Source organism: Suncus etruscus, chromosome 5 (assembly GCF_024139225.1).
Source record: "Suncus etruscus isolate mSunEtr1 chromosome 5, mSunEtr1.pri.cur, whole genome shotgun sequence".
NCBI lineage: Eukaryota > Metazoa > Chordata > Mammalia > Eulipotyphla > Soricidae > Suncus > Suncus etruscus.
Window position 1 is genome coordinate 19,873,438 of NC_064852.1, and position 25,076 is coordinate 19,898,513.

Genomic DNA, 25,076 nt, shown 5'->3' on the forward strand with positions numbered 1-25,076 from the left:
TGATCCCCAAGAGTAAAGTGCCAGCACCAGATGGGTCACAATGTGTCCCGCATACGTGAGCCCCACACAGGCATTGGCCTCCACTGACCCCTACTACCAGCTGGCTCTGCTCTGACCAATGCCTTTATCCTCCAAAGGGCTCTGGAAACCAGCAAGTGGGGAATAGCTCTATCTGGCCCAAGATCTCCTGGGATACAAGGCTGCTTGCCTCTCAGTCTGGGGGTAATTCTTGAGCCCCTCAGGCTGCCCAGCACCTAGCATGTGCCCCAAGGCCCAGCCCTAACAGGTGCTTGAACGCCCATGTTTTGGGAAGAAAGGTCCCAGCGTAAACCAAACTTAGGAGGTTTATTGGGGAGCACGGGAAGAGCCCAGAGGAAGGGTAGAGTCCGGGCTGACTGGGGCTGCTGGTGGAGGCTCTGGGGGCCCCTGGCCCTGCAGCCTGTAGAGCGCCTCCATCTGCTTCCGCTTCTCCTTGGCACGGTTGATGACCGTGCTGAAGAGCCTGCAGTAGAGGTGGACTGCAGATGGTGAGTCGTCGTTCCCAGGCACAGGGTAGGTGAGCAGGGAGGGGTTGCAGTTGGTATCCACAATGCCCACGGTAGGGATGCTCATCTTGGCTGCGTCCCGCACAGCCACGTGTGATTCAAAGACATTGTTAAGTGTGTGCAAGAAGATGAGGAGGTCTGGCAGGCGCACCCCAGGGCCTAGGAGGAGTGGGGCGTTGGTCAGCAGGCCCCCCTTGAAGTATCGGGTGTGAGCGTACTCCCCACAGGCCTGGGCTGTCTTCTCGATCAAGTGGCAGAACTGCCGGTTGCGGCTCACAAATAGGATGATGCCGCCGCGGTAGGCCACATGTGCTATGAAGTTCAAGGCCAGCTGCAGGTGTTCAACTGTCTGGTCCAGGTCTATGATGTCCTGGTCCAGGCGGCTTCCGAAGATGTATGGCTCCATAAACCTGCGTGCAAGGAGCAGAGGTGTTGGCCTTTTGGGCTGCCCATTCCTTCTTGGGGCACCCTACTTGGATTTGGGGCAACCAGAAGTCACTGAGTATAAAGTCTGTGACAGTCTGTTTACAACCTTGCCACTATCTTTTGGTTTGTTTGTTTTCTTAGGGTCACACTCAGCAGTGCTCGGGGTTTACTCCTGGCAGTGTTTGAGGGACTCTAAAGAAAATCAGGGCTCAAACCTAGGCTGGTCATGTGGAAGACAAATCTCCCACTGTGCTAGTGCTCTGGCCCCACTACCACCATCTTTGAGGCTTTGGGTTCTTTTGGGGTGGGAGTCCCAAAGATCTTGGGTTAGAGAGGCTCCTACAATTCAAGTGGGTGGGATACTCTGGGGTTCCCGGCTATAACCCCAGTTTACTCTTTTGCTCTTCTCTGGCACTTCTCTGGTCATTTTATTTTTGTTTTTTCGGGTCACACCCATTTGATGCTCAGGGGTTACTCCTGGCTAATCGCTCAGAAATTGCCCCTGGCTTGGGGGGACCATATGGGACTCCGGGGCATCGAACAGCGGTCCTTTCCTTGGCTAGCGCTTGCAAGGCAGATACCTTACCTCTAGCGCCACTTTGCCGGCCCCTTCTCTGGTCATTTTAAATTTAATTTTTCTAGGTTTTCTGAGGGGTCCACACCAGTGATACTCCAGGATTAGTCCTGGACAGTTTAGGAGGGCACTATGGCATCCTGGGGATGGAATCCAGGTTGGCAGTGTGCAAGCCTATTATACTATCTCTCTGCCTTCAGGCTAGTCTTTTGTGAAAAACTTGTCTAAAGCATCCCCATTCCCTCTGCCCAGCTCATCCCCACAACACCTCTTCTAGATCATGGAATCTGGGGGTGCTCAGAGCTCCCTTCAAGGCCATCCTTTCTGGCCAATTTTGTGGAGAGTCCACACCCAGTGATGCTCAAGGGTTACTGGCTCTGAACTCAGGGGTCATTCCTGGTGGTGATCTAGGGACCATATAGGATGCTAGGGATCGAACTGTGATCAACCGCATGCAAGGCAAATACACATTCCCTGCTGTGTTATTGCTCCGGTCTTCCTTTCTGCTCCTAACTGCAAACTGGAACAGGGTGTTACCATCATCTAGGTGCTGGTCACCGTAGCTGGGTAGCACTGTGTCCACTCCTGCTGCGTTCCCACATCCAACCTGACCTGGGGCAGGCACATGCCACCTCTTCCCTGGGGCGCAGGCCTTTCCTGGGTCCCAGGCCTTTCCTGGGTCCCCTACCCCTCTGATAGTCCCTAGAATGCTAGAATGCTCCTCAATCTGCTCTTGCAGATTGTCGTGTTCAGTTGCTCAGTTCCAGGCACGGCAGGCCTGGTTCCTAGTAGTGATCCCTGTCTCCAGGAGCTTGGGGTCTGTCCACATGTGGTGGGCTGGGGCTGGATCACCCAGACCCTCATTAACCAGCCCAGGGGTGTTGAGTCCCTTTTACCTGTGTCTGCAGCCGGCTTTGTGGCCTAGGTGCACACGGGCATCGAAGAGGCTGCGCAGGGAAAACAGTTCCTTCACATTGAAGAAATCTGCGTGCTTGAGGGGCTCGCTGAGAACCAGGCGGCTGAAATCTGGAGCGAGAGGGGGAGTACTCAGTCCTTCCAGGGCGCCTCGGGGTGCTCGGGGGTGGGGGGTCCTCCTGGTCCACCTACCTGCGGAGCCAAGCTTTGTGCTACCGGCCTCGGTCGCCCCTGGGATCCCCTCCAGCCCCACCTTACCACCATCGTTCTGGGGGTCGCTGGACGCCGGGGAAGCATGCGTCCCGCGGCTCGGACCCTGGGCCAGGCTCGGGAGGGGGCGCAGACGCAGCGCCGCGGGTCGGAGACCTGTAGAGAGATGGGGGAGTCATTGCACGCACCCTGAAACCCCCCGCATGCACCCGCCCGAATGCACCGTGCCCGCCGGGCCTCACCCGTGCAAAGCAGCCGCTGCAAGGCCGAGCCCGGCGCCATGGTTGACCCGGAAGGTCCAAGGCAGGGCCGCGCTAGGCCCGACCGTCTTTTTCGCCGTCGCATGCCACCTGCAGGCCAGGAGGAGGTACTGCACCCTGAAAGTGACCCGAGGTCCTTGGATTGAGGCCCCTTTTGCTCCCTGCACCCCTATTTTTGGAATCGCTGCCACCAAGGATCTGGAAACGGGTCTTGAGCTCCAGATGCCCCCTCTGAAGTCCCCAGACCCCGAGTTGCATTCCGGAACTGGCGGTGGACGTCTGGTGGGTCTCCCCCACAATGGGAACCCACAGCCAGGCCCCAGAGATTCAGAGGTTCGATCCCTGTCTCTGCCACCCTCTGCATCTGCAACCAGAGTGTGTGTGTGTGTGTGTGTGTGTGTGTGTGTGTGTGTGTGTGTGTGTGTGTGTGTGTGTGTGTGTGTGTGTGTGTGTGTGTTTTCCAGCCGGTATTGGCGTTAGGATTTCACACACCCGGAATCCAAATCGACCCTCCCTTCAGAATTTTATTGGGGTGGGGTGACTACTTTGGGATGTGTGTGTGGCCAGGGGTACCCAGGGATTTGGTAGGCTTTAAAGCAATGCTTGCAGAACTGGAAAGCATCCGTTGGCTGAGGGAAATTCCAGGATATGGCGTTTGATTTGTTCAGAAACTCCTTTTTTTTTTTTTTTTTTTTTTTTTGGTTTTTGGGCCACATCAGGTGCTCAGGGGTTACTCCTGGCTATCCGCTCAGAAATAGCTCCTGACAGGCACGGGGGACCATATGGGACACCGGGATTCGAACCAACCACCTTAGGTCCTGGATCTGCTGCTTGCAAGGCAAAGGCCGCTGTGCTATCTCTCTGGCCCCCAGAAACTACTTTTTGAGTTTGGGGGGAGGGAAGCTGAGTGCCCCCTTTTCTTTGCACCCCCCCCCCCAGGAAGGAATATATCCAGACCACCACCACCCCCTCCACCCTGCTTATTCTCCTCTTCGTGCTTCCCACCTTCTGCTCAATGGTCCACTGAAGATTCTTGAGACAGTCGGTTAGAGGTTTTGGAAAAACATGATTTTGTTTCCCCCACGACACTGGGATTGGGGGGATGCGACCCTCTAATCACCGCCCTGGCCCTGGTCGTTTGTGGTCGGCAGGTGTATAAAGTTGAAGCCCACTGCTCTGACTTGTCCTCAAAGCCCATCTCTCAGCAGAGGGGAGGGCAGGGCCTTGGGGACACTGCGCCTTTAAGGGCCCCCACCCCCACTCCGGCAGGTTGCTTAGCAACAGGACCCAAAACTAACCTGACCCAGGTGGACCCTCTGCCTCGGACCCTTTTTCTCCCCCTGGATGCTGGCAGAATGTCAGAGGAGGGGCCCCAGGAATGTGTGAAACTGGTGGAAGCAAACACTAGGGGAAACCGCCTGGAATTGGAACCAGAGGCCAGTCTGAACCCCCAAGTACCAGCCATGTCTGAAATCACCAACCCCCAGGGAAAAACAAGCGACTACTACCGCGTGGCCCAGAACCTGCCTGCCAGGTTCAATGATCCCTCCTGTTTCCGGGGCTACAGGTAAGGAGGGAAGGGGAGCTCCCCACCAAGGGGGCTCCAAGCTTGCAGGGGGAGCAAATACCTTGGCCCCAGTCTGTGATCATCTCTGAAGGTGTTTTATTGAGTTGGTTCACAGCGGATCTAGAATTCGCAAAGATCTATAATTCATAGCTGATCTATAATTCACAGAAGATCTAGAGTTCACAGGTGATCTATAAATCATGCGGGCTCATGTATGCAGGGATCCTGCCACTGGGTCTGCACGGAAACCCATGCTGGCCCCAGCTGTGGGTTTAGTACCACCTGGAGAACACCCCTGGTTCTGGGCTGCAGCCCCCCCCCCCCCTTATTTCTGCTGCTTGAGGCTCTGCAAAGAGCTGGGCAGGACACCAGCGTCCCTGGCCCTCCTGGGGGTGTTTCTCCAAGGTAGTAGCAAGTGTCCCCAGCAGGCATTTCTGAATTGGTATGACCAGCTCAGATTGTTCTGGGCCTCACACACACTTGAGGCTGCCCGTGATGACACTCTGGTTTCTCCAATTGTGGTGACCAGAGGACAGCCCTGTGAACAGAGTTGCTCAGTGGCACTACAGAATCCTGATCCTGATCTGAGCACTGCCAGATGCGAGCACTGACCTGCTTGGCCTAATGGGTTGTATAGCTTTGGGGGGGTGGTCCCCCAGCCCACCAGCCTTTCCTTAGCTTTTTTTGGATAGCTCCCCTTCAAACCATAAAGTTTAATTTCATGGGGTCTACACTTGGCGATGCTCAGGGGTTACTCCTGGCCCTGAGATCAGGATCGAATCCAGGTCTACTGCATGCAAGGCAAGTGCCCTCCCCTGCTGTACAATCTCTCCAGTTCCAAGAAATTTCAGAATTTGTGCCACAAACATTTTCTAAACTTGTCTGAACTTGCTTGTCTGAATCATGTCTAAGAACAGCTTTCAGACTTGGGTCTAAACACTTGTGGTGGGGCCTGACCCTGGCACAGACTGGCACAAACTTTGAACACCAGACAAGAGTCCAACTTGTTGGGCCCGGAGAGAAAGCACAGCGGCGTTTGCCTTGCAAGCAGTCAATCCAGGACCTAAGGTGGTTGGTTCGAATCCCGATTCTGAGCAGACAGCCAGGAGTAACCCCTGAGCACCGCCAGGTGTGGCCCAAAAACAAAACAACAAAAAAAAAAAAAGAGTCCAACTTGTTGTGATGCCCAAGTGAAATGCCCTTGGCCCTGCCTGTGAGTTGCCAACCACCTAGGAACACCTTAGCACTTTACACACGGAGGTGAGGGCACTGTGACTATGGGCTTAGACAGAGGCCCAGAAAGGTTCCTGTGTACCCAGCTGCCTTGTCCAGGGAGGGGTGAGGACAGGGCTGCCCATCTATACCCTACTCAGCTGGGGAGGGGACCACAGTGCTCTGGTGACATTGGAAAGGCCAAGAGGCTGAGGAGAACAGGCAGAACCAGTGAGCCACCAGGCATCTCCAGCATAGCAGTGCCCAGATGCTGCAGGACTGGCGGGTCAGTGGGGCCACAGAGCATGTTTCTTGTCTACAGGAGCAAGAAGCCCGTGTCCCTGTACAGTACCAGTAACCAGACCTATGGAGGCCAGGCCCCCACGGTGCATGAGATGCCGGTAAGTGGGCCCATCTACAGGGTTGCCTGTGCACATGCCTGTGCACACATCCCACTCCCACACATACTTACACGCACTCATACACACATTACACCCCACACATCCCACTCACCATACATCGTCACACTTATGTACTCCCCCCTTCAACTCACACATTCACACACCACCCTCACACACGTTCTCACACCTGCACACACATTTATGCACTCTCCTTCTCCCACACATCATGCTCATAGACTCATGCTCAGCGACAGACACCCTCACAATTCACACACCCATATATTCACCCATACACTCACATGATCTCACTCACTTTTATATCTTCACATATTCTCATACATTCACTCACACACACATACTACATATACCAGGAGACTCCTGCTAAAAGCCCTAGGAAGGGTGGGGAGATCAGCCCCCTGATATCTGTGCCCCTCATTTGGAGGAGAGGATGTGGGTTTTCCCCCAAAAATACTGATCCCTTTAAAGACCTGGATAATTGTGACCTTTGCATGGGGGGAATTGGGTTCATGAGAAGGGAATACTGACTTAGGAAGTTTCTAGAACATTTGATGCTCATCTTCCCTGAAGCCTGAGTCCTTGTCTTCCCCATTGGGGACTAGGCCTGTCTGTGGGGAGACTGGCACTCAAACCTGAATGCTCAGGTTTTCGTTTTACTCCCAGATTCCCAGAGTTTGTCTGGTTGATTTACCCCTCACCAGCCCTGGGGGTGGGGGACAGGTGAAGTGGTGAGACATTTCTAATCCTCTGCCCCCCATTTTCCTGAGCCTGTTGCCCAGATGTATTATAGCCACCCCTTCACTTGCAGATGGGGATGGAGAAGAAAAGCTTTTGTACCTTCACATTGCTGGGAAGGGCCAGAGAGATAGCACAGAGGTTAGGGCACTGGCCTTGCACATAACCAACCCATTATTGCACAGGGTCCCCCAGTCCTGCCAGGGGTGATAACTGAGCACAGAGTCCTTGAGTATTAGTAATTATCTCAACAACCCCCAAATGTTACAAGGAAGGGAGGCTGTGGTTTAGATGAGGGGAGGGGTGATAGGGAAGCTCAGAACTTTCCAGAAAACCCTTCTATGAGTCTTTCTGCAAACACTGTTTGCCTGGGAGAGATTTAGAGGGTTTTGTTTGTTTGTTTGTTTTGGGATACACCTGTCAGTACACAAGTGTTCCTCCTGGCTCTGTGCTCAGAAATCACTCCTGGCATACTCAGGGGACTTATGGGATGCTCGGGATCAAACCTGGGTTGGCCACATGCAAGGCAAGCACCCTCCCTACTGTGCTATCACTCCTGACTCCTCAGCAAGTCATTTTTGGGAAGGTTCAGAGCAGGGGCTAGAAATATTACTTAGTAGATCCTTCTTGTCCAAAATGCTTGCCCACTGGTCACTGGCTCTTGAGGTTGAAGCTCAAACTTGGCATACAGGGGATTCAGGTTTCACACACACACACACACACACACACATCCAGCACTGCACAGTGCCCTGAGCACTGCCATGGAAGGGTATGACTCTCAGAGCTCAAACCATGAGTACTCCTGAGCACCATTCATGCAAGTCCCCCAAAATATAAAAAAGAAATGTTCTCGCAATCCCTTCATTCGATGATCTTTTTTCTCTTCCAGCAAGTGTTTTATCCAAGTACGAGAAAATTTTCTTCACAGCTCACGATTGGTGGAATGTTCCGGAACAATGCTTTGAACGTCTTCATGGAGAAGAGCTTTGTGACAGGTCCCGACAACTTTGTTACCTTCGATGACAGGCTCAATTTCCACCCCAGTTACAATGGCAACAAGCCATCCTGCTGCAGCTGAGCTGTAGACTTAGCTTCTATTCCTGGGGCCTGACACCCGTCTGTCTCTCTAACGTCCCATCTCTGATGTGGAAAAGATGCTCCTGACTTGTATTTCCATTAAAAAGTTCCATGCCCTGAATACCTGACTCATTAGTGGAACAGGGTCATGGGTCTGCGGGACCCAACATTTTGTCCTAGGCCTAGGAATGTCCACCTATTTTGTTTTTATGAGCCTTTCTGTTAGCCCGATGAGGGAAATTTTTGGAACAAGGCTTTGCTAACCCTTTCTACTGATGACCTTTCTCCAACTGAGATTTTTCTTTGATCCTTGTTGTTTGTTTGTGGGGTCCACGTGGCGTTACTCAGGGGTTATACATGGCACTCAGGAGTTACTTTATTACTCAGGAGTTACTCCTGGCAAGCTCGGGATGGGGAACCCTATGGGATGCTGGGGATCAAACCTGGGTCAACTACAGGCAAAGCAAGTACCCTACTCATTGTACAATCTCTCTGACCCCAACCAGACTGATTTCTGCTGTGGAACTTACTTCCTTGTAGCTTGTGTCCCCTCTCCAAGTTGAACCCCCAGTACTATATCCATCTGCTCCCTCATTACCTCTAGGTGTGGCTGTGACCCCCCAAGGTCTGTCTGGCCAGCACCATCTGTGTGTGTGTGTGTGTGTGTGTGTGTGTGTGTGTGTGTGTGTGTGTGTGTGTGTGTGTGTGTGTGAGAAGGGCATCCCAGCTGTGCTCAGGGCTTCCTCCTAATTCTGTACTCAAAGATCACTTCTGGTAGGCCTTGGGGAACCATATGGGGTGCCAGGAATTGAGCCCAGGTCTGCATTCAGCTGCATTCAAGGCAAATGCCTTATGGCTGAACTGTTTCTCTTCCAGCCCCTGGCCAGCATAATGTGGCCAAGCATAACTGGGAGGGTCCTGGGCCCCCAAACACTGCAAGCAGGTGGCCACCTATAAAAATGACTTGTTTTTGATGAAATAAGTTTTTTTGGGGGGGACCATACAAAGAGATGCTCTCAGGGCTTACTCCTGGCCCTGTACTCAGGATTCGTGTGTAGCATATGAGATACTGGGGATTGAACCAAAGTGGACTATGTGCAGGGCAAGTGCTCTCCCAACTGTCCTATGGCTCCAACCCAGTTTACCAAGATTCTTACCTGAAAGGCTTCCCTCATGGCTGAGCATAGGGGCAGAATTAGACCCCTGACTCTCTTTGCTTCCTTAGAAAAATTAGTAAGTCACAAAAGGAAACATTTATGGCAACAGCTGAGTATCCAGTTTGAAAGTAATTTCCAGAGAAAATCAATAGAGTTCATAAAAAGATGGACATTGGGGCCGTAGTGACAGTACAGTGGGGAGGGCGATTGCCTTGTACATGGCCGACCTGGGTTCAATTCCTGTCATCCCATAGGGTCTCCCAAGCACCGCCAGGAATGATTCCTAAGCACAGAGCTGGGGATGACCCCTGAGTACCAACGAGTGTGGCCCTAAAACAAAATAAATTAAAAAGCCTGGTTTATGTCAGAGATTCCAAACATGTTTGGGAATGTCCCATTTTCAGAAAAAAAAAAAAAATTCAGTCCCCATCCTCCAAAATAGACCTCCTTTAAAAGAACAAACTTTTACCCTCTACCCTCCATTGTACCTTCTGGCTCTAGTGCCCGCTAGGTGGCACCTCCCATTTGGGGAATACTGTTCTCTGTGTATCTCCCTTTAGCTGGCAAGCCGCAGAGAGTGAGGGGTCAGGCAGAAAGTTTTTTTTATAACACTGCATGGAAAATGCCCCAGCAGAACTGAGAGAGGCTTTAAGGGCTGAACACGGGCTTCATACACAGACTCTCCCATCCCATCCTGTCCTGGACCCTGACTGGTCCCCCTGAGCACTGTGGGGAATTAGCCATGAGCTAAGTTTTGCTGGGTGTAGCCCCCAAACCAAATAAGACAAAAGCCCCAATTCTGCTGCCAGCAAGATACAACAGCAGGCAAAGTACTTGCCTTGTATACACCTGACCTGGGTTCGATCCCCAGCTCTCCAGATAGTTCCCAATCCCTATTGGGAGGGATCCCAGAGCCAGGAGAACATGGACAAACACCCCAGCTTCCTGGGGAGATAATGGGGTGATGGCTCATTTGTTGACTTTTTTTTTTTTTTGGTTTGTTTTTGGGTCACTCCTGGCTCTGTGCTCAGAAATTACTCCTGGCAGGCTTGGGGGATCTTATGGGATTCTGGGGATGGAATCCAGGTTGGCCTCCAGGCAAATGCCTTCTCTGCTATGTACTGCTTTGGCCCCACGTTGTCTGTTGGCCTTTAGAAACCACTTGGTTCTATCCCTAGTACCTTGTAGTCCCCTGAATGCTGTGGGAGTGAGAAGGGAATTCCTGAGCAGAGTCAGGTGTGGTCCTGAGCCCCTACTAATAAGAACTGCATTGGGCCTGAGCCACATGGTCCACAAAGCCTTCAAAGTGGCCCTGTGGTCAGCAACACCCATTCCTGGGAAGCCACCCATGCAGGTGTGGGTGTGGAGTAGCTCCCCTAGGTGGTGTCTCTGGGCCCCTGTTGTAGCCCCTATTCTATCAGAGGAAACAGCTGACCCTGAGAAGCCAGAGTCGTGGAAGAGGAGAGGAGATGGTAAAGGTCACTAGCTAGATTAGGGGTACATCCACCCCAAGAATGTGTCTGGGCACCAGCTGCACAGGACCTAGGGGACACAAGTCCACAGAGCCATATTGGGCCCCACAGTACCGTTGGAGGTGACTTCTGACTCCCAAGGCTGCACCCTGACCTGAGTGTCTGAGCCCCTCCATACTTCCTTCTGATGAGCCACTTCCCAGCAGCTTCACAGAGGACCCCAGATTCTTGGGCTCCCCCTGACGGACAGAGTGTGAGGTGCTGAGCTTGTACAGAAAGTGGGGAGCCCCAAGCAACCCTAACTCCAGCCCAAGGAGGGCCCTACTGGGCATCCTGGCTGCCTGCAGGGTGATGTGAAGGGTGACGGGCCAGGGGGACTGCGAAGGGTAGCGGGGAGCAAGTGGGACCTTGCAGGACAATACCCCCATTCCTCCCCACAGAGAGGCCAGATCACACCCCAAGGTTGTGAGCAGAACATGATTTATTAGCCTTGAAGACTGCTTCTTGTCTACAAAACAAGCTGGTGTCTGGTATGTGCGGGTTGGACGCGCTTTTGGAGGGCTAGGATCCTATACCGAGGCGTCCATGGGGGTTACAGACACGCTTCAGGGGCTGCTGTCTGGGGTCCAGAGTATAGAGACACACTGGCTTGGAAGTGACCCCTCTGTTCAGTGCTGATGATGGCCTAGCTCAGGCACCATCACTGGAGACCCCTTAGGGAAGCCGACAGTGATGTGGTGGGGCCTCAGCGAACTTTTCTGCCAAACTGCTGGCCTAATGTGCCTGGGCACATGGGCAGAGGCCCCAGGACTTACATGCTGCCCTTCCATATGGGCTTCCAGGAGGCCAGGCCTCCCCAGAGACTCCTGTCTGTCCAGGTGACCCCAGAACCCGGCACCCAACCCACCCAAGGAACCAGATGTGAAGACTTGGCTCGTAGGGGCCATCGAGTGTGGCATCTCTGTGAGACGAGATTTATGGGGATATTAGTGCAGTGTAGCCCAGCACAGGGGCCCCCGAGGTACGCTGCCCTCTGTTGGGGCTGCTGTGGCCATTGTGCTTTGGAATGTTTCCCGGGAGGCTGTGGCTGTGTCATTAGAAAGCTGCTCCGAGAAGAAACACCGGCCTCCCTGCCCAAAGAGGCATTTGGGATAGGGGTAAAGGTGGAAGAAGGCCCTACAGGCTGGTTCTCTGTGTGCCATGGGGCAGCCCTGTCAGACACTGTGTGGGCGGGCACTGGGTCTGCCACTCTAAGACTGGCACAGAGCAGACAAGGTCCTTCAGGAAATGCCCTACAAAAGCCTACGACTATCTCCCAAAAATACTTTTGTACATCACTTTAAATAATTTACAAAAATGCTATCCAAAAAAAAAATCCTATTTACCAACACACATGTTAAATAAAAATGCTTCTGGTCCTGTGTACGGGAACAGAGATTATGTTCTGGAGAGGTGCCTGGGCCAAGGTATATTGGCCTCAGAGCTCTAACTCTTTGCCCCTGGCCAGCAAGTGGCTGGCACCTTCCTCTACAGAGCTATCACTGAGCTCACTAGCGCCACTGCCCAGGGCCTCCTGTTCCTTCTCATCCCTCTGCACTGGCCTCTGCCGACACTGCAGGCCCACGGTGCCCTCCTCCAGGCTCCCGATGTGCCTCCTGTGGGACACGCCACACTCAACCTGAGCCCTTGCGGGTGGCCAGCATCCCCCTTCCTTCTTCAGGAGCAGAGATGAGGTCCCAAATATGGGCCCATGGGCGGCCTGAGCTCCCTGGAAGGCCGAGAAGGAGGGACCTTGCAAGGGCATGCTCAGGGGGCTGCTGAAGAGGCCAGTTTGCTTGGCTCCCCAGGAAACACTCTTCCCAAAGTGAAAAAGCTGTGTGGGGAGCAGAGGGGAGAAGCCGGCAAAGGGCAGGCCTTTCTTGGGGTCCAGAGCCACTGGACTAGGCAAAACCCCCTTCTCCCACTGGCTGCCCAGGGTCCCCCTCCAGACCCCACCTCTGCCTTCCAGGTTCAGACCCCATGTGCTCTGCAGCCGGCTCTGTTGGGTGAAGTCAGCCCAAGGAAGGGCCAGGCCACCAGGGGGTCCCCGCTCCTTCTCTGCAGCCAGACCTCGGCCCAGACTCTCACCTGCGGCACAACCCAGGAGTGGCCCCAAAGTGCTGTCGCCAGCCACAGGCTCAGCCACTCGGGGGCTCTGGTCTCTATGAACATAGAGGTGCCGGCGGTTGCTCAGTGAGGCCTTTGTGCTCCTGGGTGGTGCCAGCTCGTGCCAGGTGGGTGTAGAGGGTAGGCAGGTAGGATCTATTCGGGGGTTGCTCTGCCCAGCCAGAGCAAAGGCGCAGGCAGGGCTAGTGGCTCTGGCCCACCCTGTGCTCTTCACTGCCTCTATTGGCTGGGCAGTCCCTCGGCCCCTCTGGCTCCGTGTGCATACCTTGGTGGGCAGTGCCAGCACCTTTGGGCACAACAGCTCAGGACAGGGGTGACTGCCTGGCTCTGGCAGGGCTTCCTTAGCCTTTTCAGACAGGAACTTCCTGATCTCCAGCTCGATGCTGTCATCACTGTCCACAGAACTGTCATCAGACGCTGAGCTGGGGCTGGGAGCCGGGCACCTCGGCTCCTGGGAACCTGCAAAAAAGGCCCCTACCTGGGCTCTTGGGGCTGGCAGCATCTCCTGGGTCTGGCCTCGAAGGGGCACACTGCTGAGGGTCCCGCGGCCCCTTCTGGACTTAGGGAAGCAGCTTCTCCAAAGTACAGAGCCTCTGTGCTTCCAGGCTCCCCGCAGACCCCCCAGCCTGTGCAAGAGCTTGGGGGCAGTGCCAAGTTGGGCCTTCATGCGGGGTGCAGCCCGGAGGTTCCTCCACCGCTTCTGGCGCTTCCGCTTGGAACGTAGCAAGTCCTTGATGGCTGTGTCCAGGTCCTCGTCGCTGTCCAGTGAACTGCTCTTATCACCCGAGCTCTCCTTCTCTTCTGCACCTCTGGTCTTGACCATCCTTCGGGGTCCCAGTGACAGGCCAGTGGCTGTGGTCTTTGGGACTGCAGTCTCGTCCATGGGCCCCACTGTCCTGGGGAATGTGGGGTGGCCCCTGCTTGTGCTTTCCCTCACGGGATTTTCAGTCATTTTTGCCAGCTGTAAACCAGCCTCCTGGGCACTCTCCTTGGGGGAGGTCAGTGTTGGTACGTGGCTGCCGGCTCCACGTCTCCTCTTGCGGCTTAGCGAAAGGGCCAGAGATTGTGGGAGTGGGGCCTGGAGGTCTTCAGCCTGGCCAGATGCTGAGCCACTTTCTGTCAGGGCTGGCGACTCGCCTGCCTGCGCCTTCAGGGCCAGGAAGGCCTGGATCTCCTGCTCGATGCTATCATCGCTGTCTACCGAGCTGCCCCCGCCACTGTCCGAGCCGCAAGGCACAGGTGGCTGAGGGGAGGGCGGGCCAGCAGCCACAATTCGCTCCCTGTTGTCAGGTGCGGCAGGCAGGATGGCTTTGGAGATGTCCAGGATAGCCTCAGCACACAGCAGCTCTGTGGATGGGTCTGCACAGCATGGGCCGCACCTTCCCTCCTGGGCCAGCTGTGTGGGCAAGCCAGGCTCTGAGGCTGCAGGGCCCACATCCATGACCTTCCCAGCTGGTGGCTTCCTTGTGCTTGTGGCGGCCTTCTTGTGGCTTTCAGGGAAGGTGCTCCGGGTGGTGGGGCCTGTGCCCGCGGGGGACCCGCCTGCCTCCCTTTGCTTCTCCAGCTGGTAGAGTTGAATGGCTTCCTCAATGCCATCATCACTGCTGGAATCGGGCGCCTCAGGAACCAGGACTGAGATTGGGCCCCGCTTGCTTCTTCGCCCAGCACCCCTCCTGAGCCCGCCTTTGGTTTGGGCTGGCTCAGAAGGGCTGCAGGTGGTGGTCGGCTTGGCGCCACCTGGCTCCAATTCAGGGGTGGCCTTGGATCGGAGGTTTCTGGGTTGGGGGGGAATCCTTGCCAGCCTGGGGGACTTCCGGAAGACAAACTCCTTTGTGGCCATGGTCAGCTCTGGCTCCTTCCTGGCCCTGAGTACTGGGCGGGCCACCAGCCCTCCTGTAGGCTCTGTCTTCTTGTCTGCACTGATGGGTCCTTTGGGGACCTCGAGCTGCTTCTTCTCACTCAGAAACTGCTCGATCTCGGCCCGAATGCTCTGCTCAAAGGAATCCTCGCTACTGGCACTGCCTGGAGAGGCTGATCCTGGGGGATTGCAGCCCCATCCAGGACCATGGGCTGGCCTGGAGGGAGTTGGAGCAGCACGCAGTGGTTGTGGGGTGCACCGGCGGTCAGTGTGTGTGGCACTGGGGTTCTGGGTACTGCTGCCCTTGGCCTTTAGGTACTCCTGGATGGCTTCTTCAATGGCGCGGTCCACTGAGTCATCGCTGTCGGAGTCAGGTGCAGGGGGGTCAGGGGCTGCATCCTCTTCCTCCTCTTCCTGAACTGGATCAGGGTGCACAGCGGCAGGACTGCAGGACACCCTGGGCTCAGCGGGGTTGGTGCTGGGCAGGCGTCTCTGCAGGCCACGCTCAGGGCTCGAGCCCAGTGCCAGTGCCACCGCCGCCGGGTGGCCTCGGCGCAGCGAACGGATAAGCATGTGCACCGAGGCGCCCCCCACACCCTCCGCAGGCTCCGACAGGCACCCTGGGAACCTAAAGGTCCCCGGCGGGCAAAAGGGCTCCCATGTCGACTGGAGAGCAAGCACAGGAGGTGCGTTCATGAGGAACATTCTAGCAGGTGGAGTGGGACTGGCAGCCGGCAAAGCAGTTCTGGCGTGTTCTGCTGCTTCACATCCTGCAGGGAGAGAGAGCACAATGCAGACTTGCTCTCTCTACCAGGCCCAGAGTCTGTTCTGTTGGGCCACACCCTGTGGTGCTCAGGGCTTACTCCTGGGTCTGTGCTCAGGAATTACACCTGGTGGTGCTCAGAGAACCATATGGGATGCCAGAGATCAAACCTGGACCAGCCATTTGCAAGTCAAACATCCTCCCTGCTGCACTATTGCTCGGACTCCTCACTTCTCTAGATGCATGGCTTGTAGGCCAGTAGTCCTGGCAGCTCTTATGAGTTTCCTGGACCCCAATTTTCTTTGTTTTTTTTTTTTTTTGGGCTGCACCCGTTGACACTCAGGGATTACTCTTGGCTATGGGCTCAGAAATCTCTCCTGGCTTGGGGGATCAAACCATGGTCCGTCCTAGGCTAGTGCTTGCAAGGCAGACACCTTACCTCTAGTGCCACTACTTCGGCCCTGGCCCCAATTTTCTTGTTAGCTAAAGGCAGGTTCAATTCTCTGAACCCACCTGGTGCTTATGGAAACAGGCCAGTGTCCCGGTCCCTCATTCTGGGTGTTCCCGGAGCTGTGGAGGGGGCAGAGGGCTCACTTACCTCAGTAGGGAGCCCTGATGTGCCAGTAAAGTCTGGTCCGCAGCTGCCCCATTGCCAGCTCTGTTCGGCTGCTGAGCGTCCTGGCTCCGGGGCCCACTAGGAGTACCAGGTCTCCTGTCCCGGTCATGAGCACACAGCTCCTGAAATGAACCGCTGGTGGCAGGAATAAGGGTAAGAGATTTGCTCTTTGTTTTTATTTTGTATGTTTTTGGGCCACACCTGGTGATGATCAGGGGTTAATCCTGGCTATGCGCTCAGAAATTGCTTCTGGCTTTGAGGGACCATATGAAACTCTGGGGATCAAATGCAGGTCCGTCTTGGATCAGCCACATGCAAGCCAAATGCCCTACCCGCTGAACTATCGCTCTGGCCATTGTTTTTTGTTTGTTTGTTTTTGGGTCACACCCAGTGGCAGTGCTCAGGGGTTACTCCTGGCAGGCTTGGGGGACCATATGGGATGCTGGAATTTGAACTGCAATCTGTCCTGGATTGGCTGCATGCAAGGCAAATGCCCTATGGTTGTGCTATGTCTCTGGCTCACTGTTTTTATTGTTGCAGCCACCAGGGCCACCTTTGAGAGTCCTGAAGGGACCATATCAAGTAGAGGGGGATCATACTCAGGGACTTGTGCTCCCCCAGAGCCCAACCCACCCAGACAATTTTAAGATTCACTTAGCTTAAATCCCTTTATTTAAAAATAAATTTTTGGGGGCCCGGAGAGATAGCACAGTGGCATTTGCCTTGCAAGCAGCTGATCCAGGACCAAAGGTGGTTGGTTCAAATCCCGGTGTTCCATATGGTCCCCCCGTGCCTGCCAGGAGCTATTTCTGAGCAGACAGCCAGGAGTAACCCCTGAGCACTGCCAGGTGTGACCCAAAAACAAAACAAAACAAAACAAAAATAAATTTTTGGGGGGCCAGTGAGGTGGCACTAGAGGTAAGTTGTCTGCCTTGTAAGCGCTAGCCAAGGAAGGACCGCAGTTCGATCCCCCAGCATCACATATGGTCCCCCCAAGCCAGAGGCAATTTCTGAGCACTTAGCCAGGAGTAACCCCTGAGCATCAAACGAGTGTGGCCCCAAAAAAAAACAAAAAAAATTTTTTTGAGGGGCCAGAGTGATAGCATGGAGGTAAGGCATGCAGAAGGACAGTGGTTCAAATCTGGCATCCCATAATGTCCCCCATGCCTGACAGGAATGATCTCTGAGCGTAGAGCCAGGAGTAACCCCTGAGCGCTGCCGAGTGTGACCCAAAAAGACCAAAAAAATTGGGGGGGGTGTCATACCAAGCTGTGCTTAGGGCTTACTCTTGGCTCTGTGCTCAGGAGGTACTCCTGGCGATGTTTGGGAGACTATATGGAATGCTGGGGATGGAACCTGGGTCAGCCATGTGCAAAACAAACACCTGTCCCACTGTGCTATCACTCTGGCCCCCAAACTATTTTACTTAATAAAATGGTCAGAGGTCCCTTGGTGGGACGTCCTCTCTGCTCCATCCTCCCAGAGTCTGGCCAAGTGTGGCCGATCTGTTTTAGGTGACCCTGGGACAACCCTGGGAAGGCCAATCTGCCTCTTCCACACAGTCCTGGAGCAGGCAGAGGCTATCCCAAATGCAGAACCAGTCAGAGAGACCCAAGATGGGAACCCACTGGGCTTCTTCTTTTTTATTTTTTTTAATTTTGGACCACACCTGGCAGGCTTAGGGGACCATATGGGGCTCTGAGAATAGAACCCGACTCAGCCACATGCAAGTCAAGTGCCCTACTTGCTGTACTAGTGCTCTGGCCCCACACTGGACTTCTGACCAGCCCTCACACCAAGCGGCTAAGAGGCAAGACAAACTGGGCCATTTGTGAGTAAACAGGGGGCCCCAGGAATCCACCCCGAAAACAAAACCCAGTTGTTTCTTTTCTTTTTTTTTTTGGGGGGGGGGTGGGTCACACACAGCAGCGCTCAGGGATTACTCCTGAGCTCAGAAATCGCTCCTGGCAGGCTTGGGGGACCATATGGGATACTGGGATTCGAACCACCATCTTTTTGCATGCAAGGCAAACACCCTATCTCCATGCTATCTCTCCGGCCCCAAAGCCCAGTTGTTTCTATGAAAGCCTGAGTCAGGGGCAAATCCCTCCACACAGCATTTTCACCCCAGGAGCCTAACTTCCCACAGCACATCACCCCACGGTCTTGCACTGTGCAATGCTCAGGCCAGGCAGGTCTGACAAACTGCCCCAGACACCCCCACCCAGAGTGAGTGAACTTACCTGGACATCTCTGCAGTCCGGTGGCAGGACACCCAGAGTCCACAGTGTTTGGCCTTCTGTCTTGCTGGTCTGCAGCCCCATTGGTCCCTTTGATCAGGGGTTGTGCCCCTGGCTGCTGAGGAATTTGAGGGAAAGAAAAGGCATGGTGGGCCCGGAGAGATAGCACAGCGGCGTTTGCCTTGCAAGCAGCCGATTCAGGACCAAAGGTGGTTGGTTCGAATCCCGGTGTCCCACATGGTCCCCCGTGCCTGCCAGGAGCTATTTCTGAGTAGACAGCCAGGAGTAACCCCTGAGCACCGCTGAGTGTGGCCCAAAAAACAAAAAAAAAAAAAAAAAAAAAAAAAAAAAAAGAAAAGGCATGGTTTGGGGACTCGTGGAAATTCAGGGAGACTTTTCCCTGAGATCTAGCCAGGCTCGTCGCTAGGATAGTCCCACTAGTGACATAAAGGGCATTGTGGAAGGTTGTTCCAGTAACTCTCCAGCACCACCTCCTTTGCCCAGAGAGGGTGGGCAGGGTATGGGGGTCCCCTTCCTGCCTAAAGGATCTCTACCCTCTGACCCCCCCCACCCCCCAGCTGTCTAGGTGAATGCAGAGATTTCAGCAGAGCAGAGGCTGGAACAACTGAACACACTGAGCTCCTGGGTCTGAGCTCTAGAACAGCAGGAAACACACTCGCTGGGCACGCGGCTGACTCGGGTTCAATCCCTGGTGCCACAGAGAGGCATTTTCCCAAGCCTCCAGGAGTGATCCCTGAACACTGCAGGGTGCGGGTTTTCCCCCAAACAAACAAAAACAACAACAAAAAAAGAAGAGTCTTAGCCTCAAAGTAAGGCAATGCTGTGAAACCAGCAAGCCTCACACTTGGATGTGGCTGAAATGAAGAGATTTCTCCGTGGTCCCGTGTATTTGCATCAGCTACTCTGAACTTAACCTGGTCCAGGAGGGACGCAGGTGGCGCCTCCAGAGTGGAGCCAAGGGAAAAAAAGAAGCAACCTGGAAATAAACATGGCAGACTGAAAATAAACAGGCAGCGGGTGGCAGAGAGTTGGGGCTGAGACCCCATCCAGAAACAAGAGCAGCTCTTGAGTCAGGAAGCTCTGAGTCAACTATGAATGAGGCAGAGAATAGCCCGAAACAACCAGGAGAAAACCGTCTCTGGTTTTTCGCAGCCACTCATATCCTGGGAGCTCAGAGCTGAGCTGGTCTCCATGCCCTGTGGTGGGCACCTGGATTATCTCTCTCTCGGCCTTGCCAGATGCCCTAAACACCCACCTTCGAATGTCTTTTGATTTGTTTTTGTTGATGTTTTTGGACCACACCCAGCATTGTTCAGGGGTTACTCCTGGCTCTGCGCTCAGATATTACTACTGACTTGGGGATACCCCATGGGATGCCAGGGATCGAACCCGGGTTGGCTGCTAGGGTAATCGACCCTAGGCAAACGCCCTACCTGCAGTGCTATAGCTTCGGCCCCTTGTTTTATTTTTTGTTTGTTTGTTTTTGGGTCACACCCAGAAGTGCTCAGGTTCCTCCTGGCTCTACACTCAGAAATCGCACTTGGCAGGCTCAGGGGACCATATGGGATGACGGGATTCGAACCACCGTCCTTCTGCATACAAGGCAAATGCCCTACCTCCATGCTATCTCCCCGGCCCCCTTGTTTGTTTTTTAGGGGTGTTCAGGGGTCACTCCAGGCAGAGCTGGGAACCCTACTTGACAAGTCTCTTAGTCCTATTCCAGGGAGGGGGCAATATTTTACCACGGGGGGGGGGTCCCCATCTCCAGGGAAGAGCACTTTCACCTTGATCTGGCCTTGATCTTTCACCCCTTGACATACCCCAAGGCAAGCATCACCCAAGAGTCGGAGACCAAGTGGGGCCTTCGCTCCCTTGCGCAGTGCGGGGGTCTGCTGGGACCCCCATTCTCCCAGGGACACCCCCATCTCCTGGACCCGGCCTTGGAAGCTGGAGGGTGACCGCGTCCAGCGGCGGGGCAGGGCAGGAGGCCAAGGAAGCAAGCAGGGCCTCACCTGGACCCACCGCACCCCACCACCCCGCGCGCCCCCCCAAGCCCGGCCTTGCGCCCCGCAATCGCCGCGATGGGTCGAGGCCTGTGCGGCCGCCGCCGACCCCCGGCCCTGCGCCACCGCCCGGCGCGCTCACCTCCACCCCGAGCGCCCGACCCCGGCACCGAGGGTCCCCATCAAGGGAGGCGCGCGCGCGGGCCGGCCGGCCGGCCAGGGGCGCGGGGTCCCGGGGCGGGGCGCAGGAGGGGCGCAGGAGGGGCCGCCCCCTCCGACCTACCTACCCGGCGCTGGCAGCCGCCGCGCTCCGGAAGCCGTGCCCGAGGCTGGGCATCATGGGAATGGCACGGCCGAGTTCCGGGGGAGGCGCGGCCGCCGGACCCCCGCCCGCTCGCCCACCCGCGCCGCGGGTCCCTGCGCTTTGCGTGGCGCGCGCTCCAGCCCACTCCCGCAGCCCACTCTCACGCCAGCTGGAGGTGGGACCCCCAATGAGATGGCTTCTGGACACCTCCCAGCAGGTCCAGTGGAGGTCCAGTACCCAGGGGAAGGTACTGCGCCCCAGTGGAGTGCCTGGCCCACTGCAGAGGGGCAGGGGTGAGAGGCCAGCTGGGCCCACCTGGGTTGTGTTTGGGATGGGGGTTCTGTACTGGAAAGTACCACGCATATCTACCAGTGATTATTTTATTTTATTTTTATTTTTTTGGATTTGGGTTTCTCCTGGTTCTAGGCTCATAAATCGCTCCTCCTGGCAGTCTCAGGGAACCATATGGGATGCCAGGATTCGAACCAAGTTCTTCTGCATGCAAGACAAACGCCCTACCTCCATGCTATCTCTCCAGCCCCCTATACCAGTGATGCTTTGGTGTTTTTTGTTTTGTTTTGTTTTGGTTTGGTTTGGTTTTTGGGTCACACCTGGCAGCGCTCAAGGGTCACTCCTGGCTCCATGCTCAGAAATCGCTCCTGGCAGGCACGGGGGACCATATGGGATGCCGGGATTCAAACTACCGTCCTTCTGCGTGAATGGCAAACGCCTTACCTCCATGCTATCTCTCTGCCCCTATACCAGTGATTCTTTTTTTTTTTTTTGTCCCCCAATTCACAATACAGACCAGGCAAAGGGCCTGTGTTGAGGTGTATATGGGGTGCATTTACTGTACCTCCTCTTTCTTTTTTTTTTTTTTTTTTTTTTTGGTTTTTGGGCCACACCCGGTGACGCTCAGGGGTTACTCCTGGCTTTGCGCTCAGAAGTCGCTCCTGGCTTGGGGGACCATATGGGACGCCGGGGGATCGAACCGCGGTCCGTCTCCTAGGCTAGCGCAGGTAAGGCAGGCACCTTACCTAGAGCGCCACCGCCCAGCCCGTACCTCCTCTTTCTATACAGTCAGAGTAAAGATCACAGCCTGTGGTAAGAATTGGGAGGCACCAGTGATTCTTTTTTTGTTTTGTTTTGTTTTTTTTTGGGCCACACCCTGTGACACTCAGGGGTTACTCCTGGCTATGCGCTCAGAAGTTGCTCCTGGCTTCTTGGGGGACCATATGGGACGCCGGGGGATCGAACCGAGGTCCGTCCTAGGCTAGCGCAGGCAAGGCAGGCACCTTACCTCCAGCGCCACCGCCCGGCCCCACCAGTGATTCTTAATCTGAGTCCCCCACGATGTTCCAAGGGGCCACAGTTGGAAATAGAGTGAGAGCCCCCCTTCTTGAGACTGGGGACTGTTGGGTAGGACAGGGCTATTGATGGGACAGTGGGGAAAGGAATGAAGCTTCTAGAGGAGGACGGAATCAAAACCTCTGCCCTGCACCTGGAACCCAAGGACTGAGTGTCTGGAAACCCCTAAAATAAGCATCCTGGAGGGAGCTCGCAGTTGGACCCAGCAGAGCACACATGCCAGGAAAGCTGTCCCTCTTTTTTTCTGGTATGTTAGGGTCGCTGGTCGGACAGTGGGCCACAGATCTCCTGGACTGAACACTTGGTCCAGGAGACTGGGACCCCCCACGTCAGGCAGGTCTTCATGGCCGGCCCTGGCAACTTGGGCCCTGGGGGGGCCGGTGGAGGAGGGAAACCCCTCCCTTTCAATTTTCAAACTGGAGAGGGAGCTCGCAGTTGGACCCAGCAGAGTGCACATGTCAGGAAAGCCATCCCTCTTTTTTTCTGGATCCAAGCCTCTACTAGAGAAGACCTACCACTGCTTTGGCATTGACTTACTCCAAAAAGTACTCCCAACACCCAGGCGACTCAGCAACAGTCTGCATGCAGGGCAGATCGCTCTGCATTTAATGATATGCTGAAACTAGAGGATGCTCCACATCAGCCTGACATCGACAAAAGAAATGCACAGAATCCAGAATCTTTAAATATAAAAGTCTGATACCAGCTATCGCTAAAGTGTGAAAAAGTTTCACCGGGACCTTGAGAATGGCTGGAGTTGGATAGACTGGTATGCCTGGAACCCAGAGTCTGTCTTATGCCAATAAACTTCTGGGGTGAGGCCTTTTTGTAAAAACAAACAAACAAACAAACAAAAAACAAGCATCCTGAGCTTCAAAGAATGTGCCTAGCAAGCATCTCTCTCTCTCTCTCTCTCTCTCTCTCTCTCTCTCTCTCTCTCTCTCTCTCTGGCCACAATGGTCAATGCTCACTGGTTACTCTTGGCTCTGCACTCAGGGATCACTCCTGGCAGTGCTCAGGGCACTCTATGGGATGCTGGGGATTGAACACCTGGTCAACCACAGGGAAGGCAAATGCCCTTCTTGCTGTACTATCTGTTGTTTTTTTATTTGAACAAATACAACTCAGAGGGTTGCTTTTGGTCTTGCACTCAGGAATAACTGTGGTGGGGCTCTGGACCATGGGAGATGTCGGGGATTGAACCCTGACTGTGTGCAAGGCAAGCACTGAAACCACTACAACACTATTTCTCTGTTGTTGGTTTTTTTGTTTGTTTAGTTTTGGGACCACACCTGATGGTGCTCAGGGGTTATTCCTGGTTCTGTGCTCAGGAATCACACCTAGCAGGGGTCATATGGGATGCCAGGAATCGAACCCAGGTTGGTTGTGTGCAACAAAAATGCCCTACCCACTGTGCTATTGCTCCAGTTGTTTTAGTTTGGGTCATACTTAGAAATGCTCAGAGATTACTACTGGTGGGGCTCCGGGGACCATATGGGATGTCATGGATCAAACCCAGGTCTGCTGTGCGCAAGGCATATATATGTCCTTTCCACCATACTATTACTCTGCCCTTCCCACACTGTACTATCTCTCTGGCCCCAGCAAGCATTTATTTTTTTCATGATGAGTGAATACGCTCACTCCCAGAGTTGAGGGGTGTGAATCTCACCATAGCCTTGCCCCAGGCTCTCACACTTTGGCCTGCTCCCCTGGAGTTGTGACTCCTTGGGACCAACCAGTCTCAGCACTTATTTTTATAAGCTTGATTGATTGATTGATTGGTTTTTGGGCCACACCCAGCGGTGCTCAGGAGTTCCTCCTGGCTCTACACTCAGAAATTGTTCCTGGCAGGCTCGGAGGACCATGTGGGGATGCTGGGAAATTGCACCCGGGTCCTTCCAGGATTGGCCACATGCAAGGCAAATGCCCTACTGCTGTGCAATCGCTCTGGCTCCAAGAGACCAATAGTTTTAAAGATCAACTACCCAGAGGTGGGAATCCCTAAAGTCCTAGGTACCCCCATAAAAATTGCCTGCGAGCCATTCTCAGGGTCCTCATTTCTCAGGATATGTTGGACCCCTAAACTCTCTTAGAGAGATAGACACAGAATAGTCTCACTCATCTATGGGTTTTAAGAAGAATAAAAGACATTTTTTTTTTGCGGGCTGAAGAGATAGCATCGAGGTAAGGCGTTTGCCTTGCATGCAGAAGGACGGTGGCCCTGTCTGGTCAGTACAGGAGCTTGTTGGTGGATGGAATAAAGTCCTGCTTTGCTTTGTTCTACTTGTGGAGCCTTGTCCTTTGACTCTGGACCCTAACACCACTTTCAGATGTACACACACAGGGTGCAGATACAAGGATATGTGTGAACACACATCATATATATATGCATACATGTGCATCCACAGGTCTGTGGACTCCTCAAATTCCTGTCCATAGTGCCTGGTGGGAACAGGAAGTGCTGCCTGTTTATTGAGGCTTCAGCCTAGGGTCAGGTTCTGGAAGTTTCCTCTGTCCAACCTCCTCACCCAGGAACCTGATACCAACCCTTAGGTCCTGAGTTGCTGTGCTGCTTGGCCTGTTAATGAGTGGACCCAACCAGGGAAGAGAGTGTCTCTAGTCCCCTCTGGAAGAAGAAATCCCCCTCTCTGCTGGCTGAGGTTTCTAAGGGCAGCAGGGGTGAATGTTTCCCAATTGCTATGTTTAGTGATGTATATAATTTAGCAACTCATTCTCAAATTAAGTATGCAATAATGTCTTTGTTCACAGAAGTCTATGGAAAAGGAACTTGGATACTATAAACTCTCATTACAGTGCTCATAATAAGATTGTTTTAGGGGCTGGAGAAATAGCACAGCTGTAAGGCATTTGCCTTGCATGCGGCTGACCTGGGACAGACCCGGTTTGATTCCTGGCAATTCATTTGGTCCGCCAAGTTTACCAGGTGTGATTTTTGAGTGCAGAGCCAGGAGTAACCCCTGAGCATTGCTGGGAGTGGCTCAACCAACCAACCAATCAACCAACCAACCAACAAACCAATCAATAAGTAAACTGCTAAAAAAAATAAAACTGGGGCCCGGAGAGATAGCGCAGCGGTGTTTGCCTTGCAAGCAGCCGATCCAGGACCAAAGGTGGTTGGTTCAAATCCTGGTGTCCCATATGGTT

The 25,076-nt window shown here is 54.2% G+C and overlaps 3 protein-coding genes and 1 pseudogene across 5 annotated transcripts; 1 reads left to right on the top strand and 3 right to left on the bottom strand.

Moving 5' to 3' along the window:
• Window positions 1–326: 326 nt before the first annotated feature.
• MRPS2 (mitochondrial ribosomal protein S2) lies at window positions 327–2,964 on the bottom strand. The gene is made up of 4 exons (XM_049774076.1): window positions 2,913–2,964; window positions 2,653–2,826; window positions 2,442–2,571; window positions 327–955 (listed from the first exon to the last, which is right to left on the bottom strand). Exons 1-4 carry the CDS (start codon window positions 2,950–2,952, stop codon window positions 346–348), a joined length of 954 nt encoding a protein of 317 aa, XP_049630033.1. The 5' UTR covers window positions 2,953–2,964; the 3' UTR covers window positions 327–345.
• PIERCE1 (piercer of microtubule wall 1) lies at window positions 2,951–7,941 on the top strand. The gene is made up of 6 exons (XM_049772820.1): window positions 2,951–3,037; window positions 3,126–3,212; window positions 3,870–3,975; window positions 4,200–4,497; window positions 6,032–6,110; window positions 7,753–7,941. Exons 1-6 carry the CDS (start codon window positions 2,951–2,953, stop codon window positions 7,939–7,941), a joined length of 846 nt encoding a protein of 281 aa, XP_049628777.1.
• Window positions 7,942–11,032: 3,091 nt separating this feature from the next.
• Window positions 11,033–20,534, bottom strand: PPP1R26 (protein phosphatase 1 regulatory subunit 26). 3 transcript variants are annotated; one of them, XM_049773993.1, is made up of 4 exons: window positions 20,524–20,534; window positions 18,216–18,330; window positions 15,955–16,107; window positions 11,033–15,363 (listed from the first exon to the last, which is right to left on the bottom strand). In XM_049773993.1, the coding sequence occupies exon 4, from the start codon at window positions 15,296–15,298 to the stop codon at window positions 12,047–12,049; it is 3,252 nt and encodes a 1,083-aa protein (XP_049629950.1). In that variant the 5' UTR covers window positions 15,299–15,363; window positions 15,955–16,107; window positions 18,216–18,330; window positions 20,524–20,534; the 3' UTR covers window positions 11,033–12,046. The 3 variants fall into 3 exon arrangements, with proteins under 3 accessions (XP_049629950.1, XP_049629949.1, XP_049629951.1); XM_049773992.1 differs by lacking the exon at window positions 20,524–20,534 and having other exon boundaries at window positions 18,216–18,356; XM_049773994.1 differs by lacking the exons at window positions 18,216–18,330; window positions 20,524–20,534 and having other exon boundaries at window positions 15,955–16,194.
• Window positions 20,535–21,321: 787 nt separating this feature from the next.
• On the bottom strand, window positions 21,322–21,465 carry LOC126010216 (uncharacterized; annotated as a pseudogene).
• Between the last annotated feature and the right edge of the window lie 3,611 nt (window positions 21,466–25,076).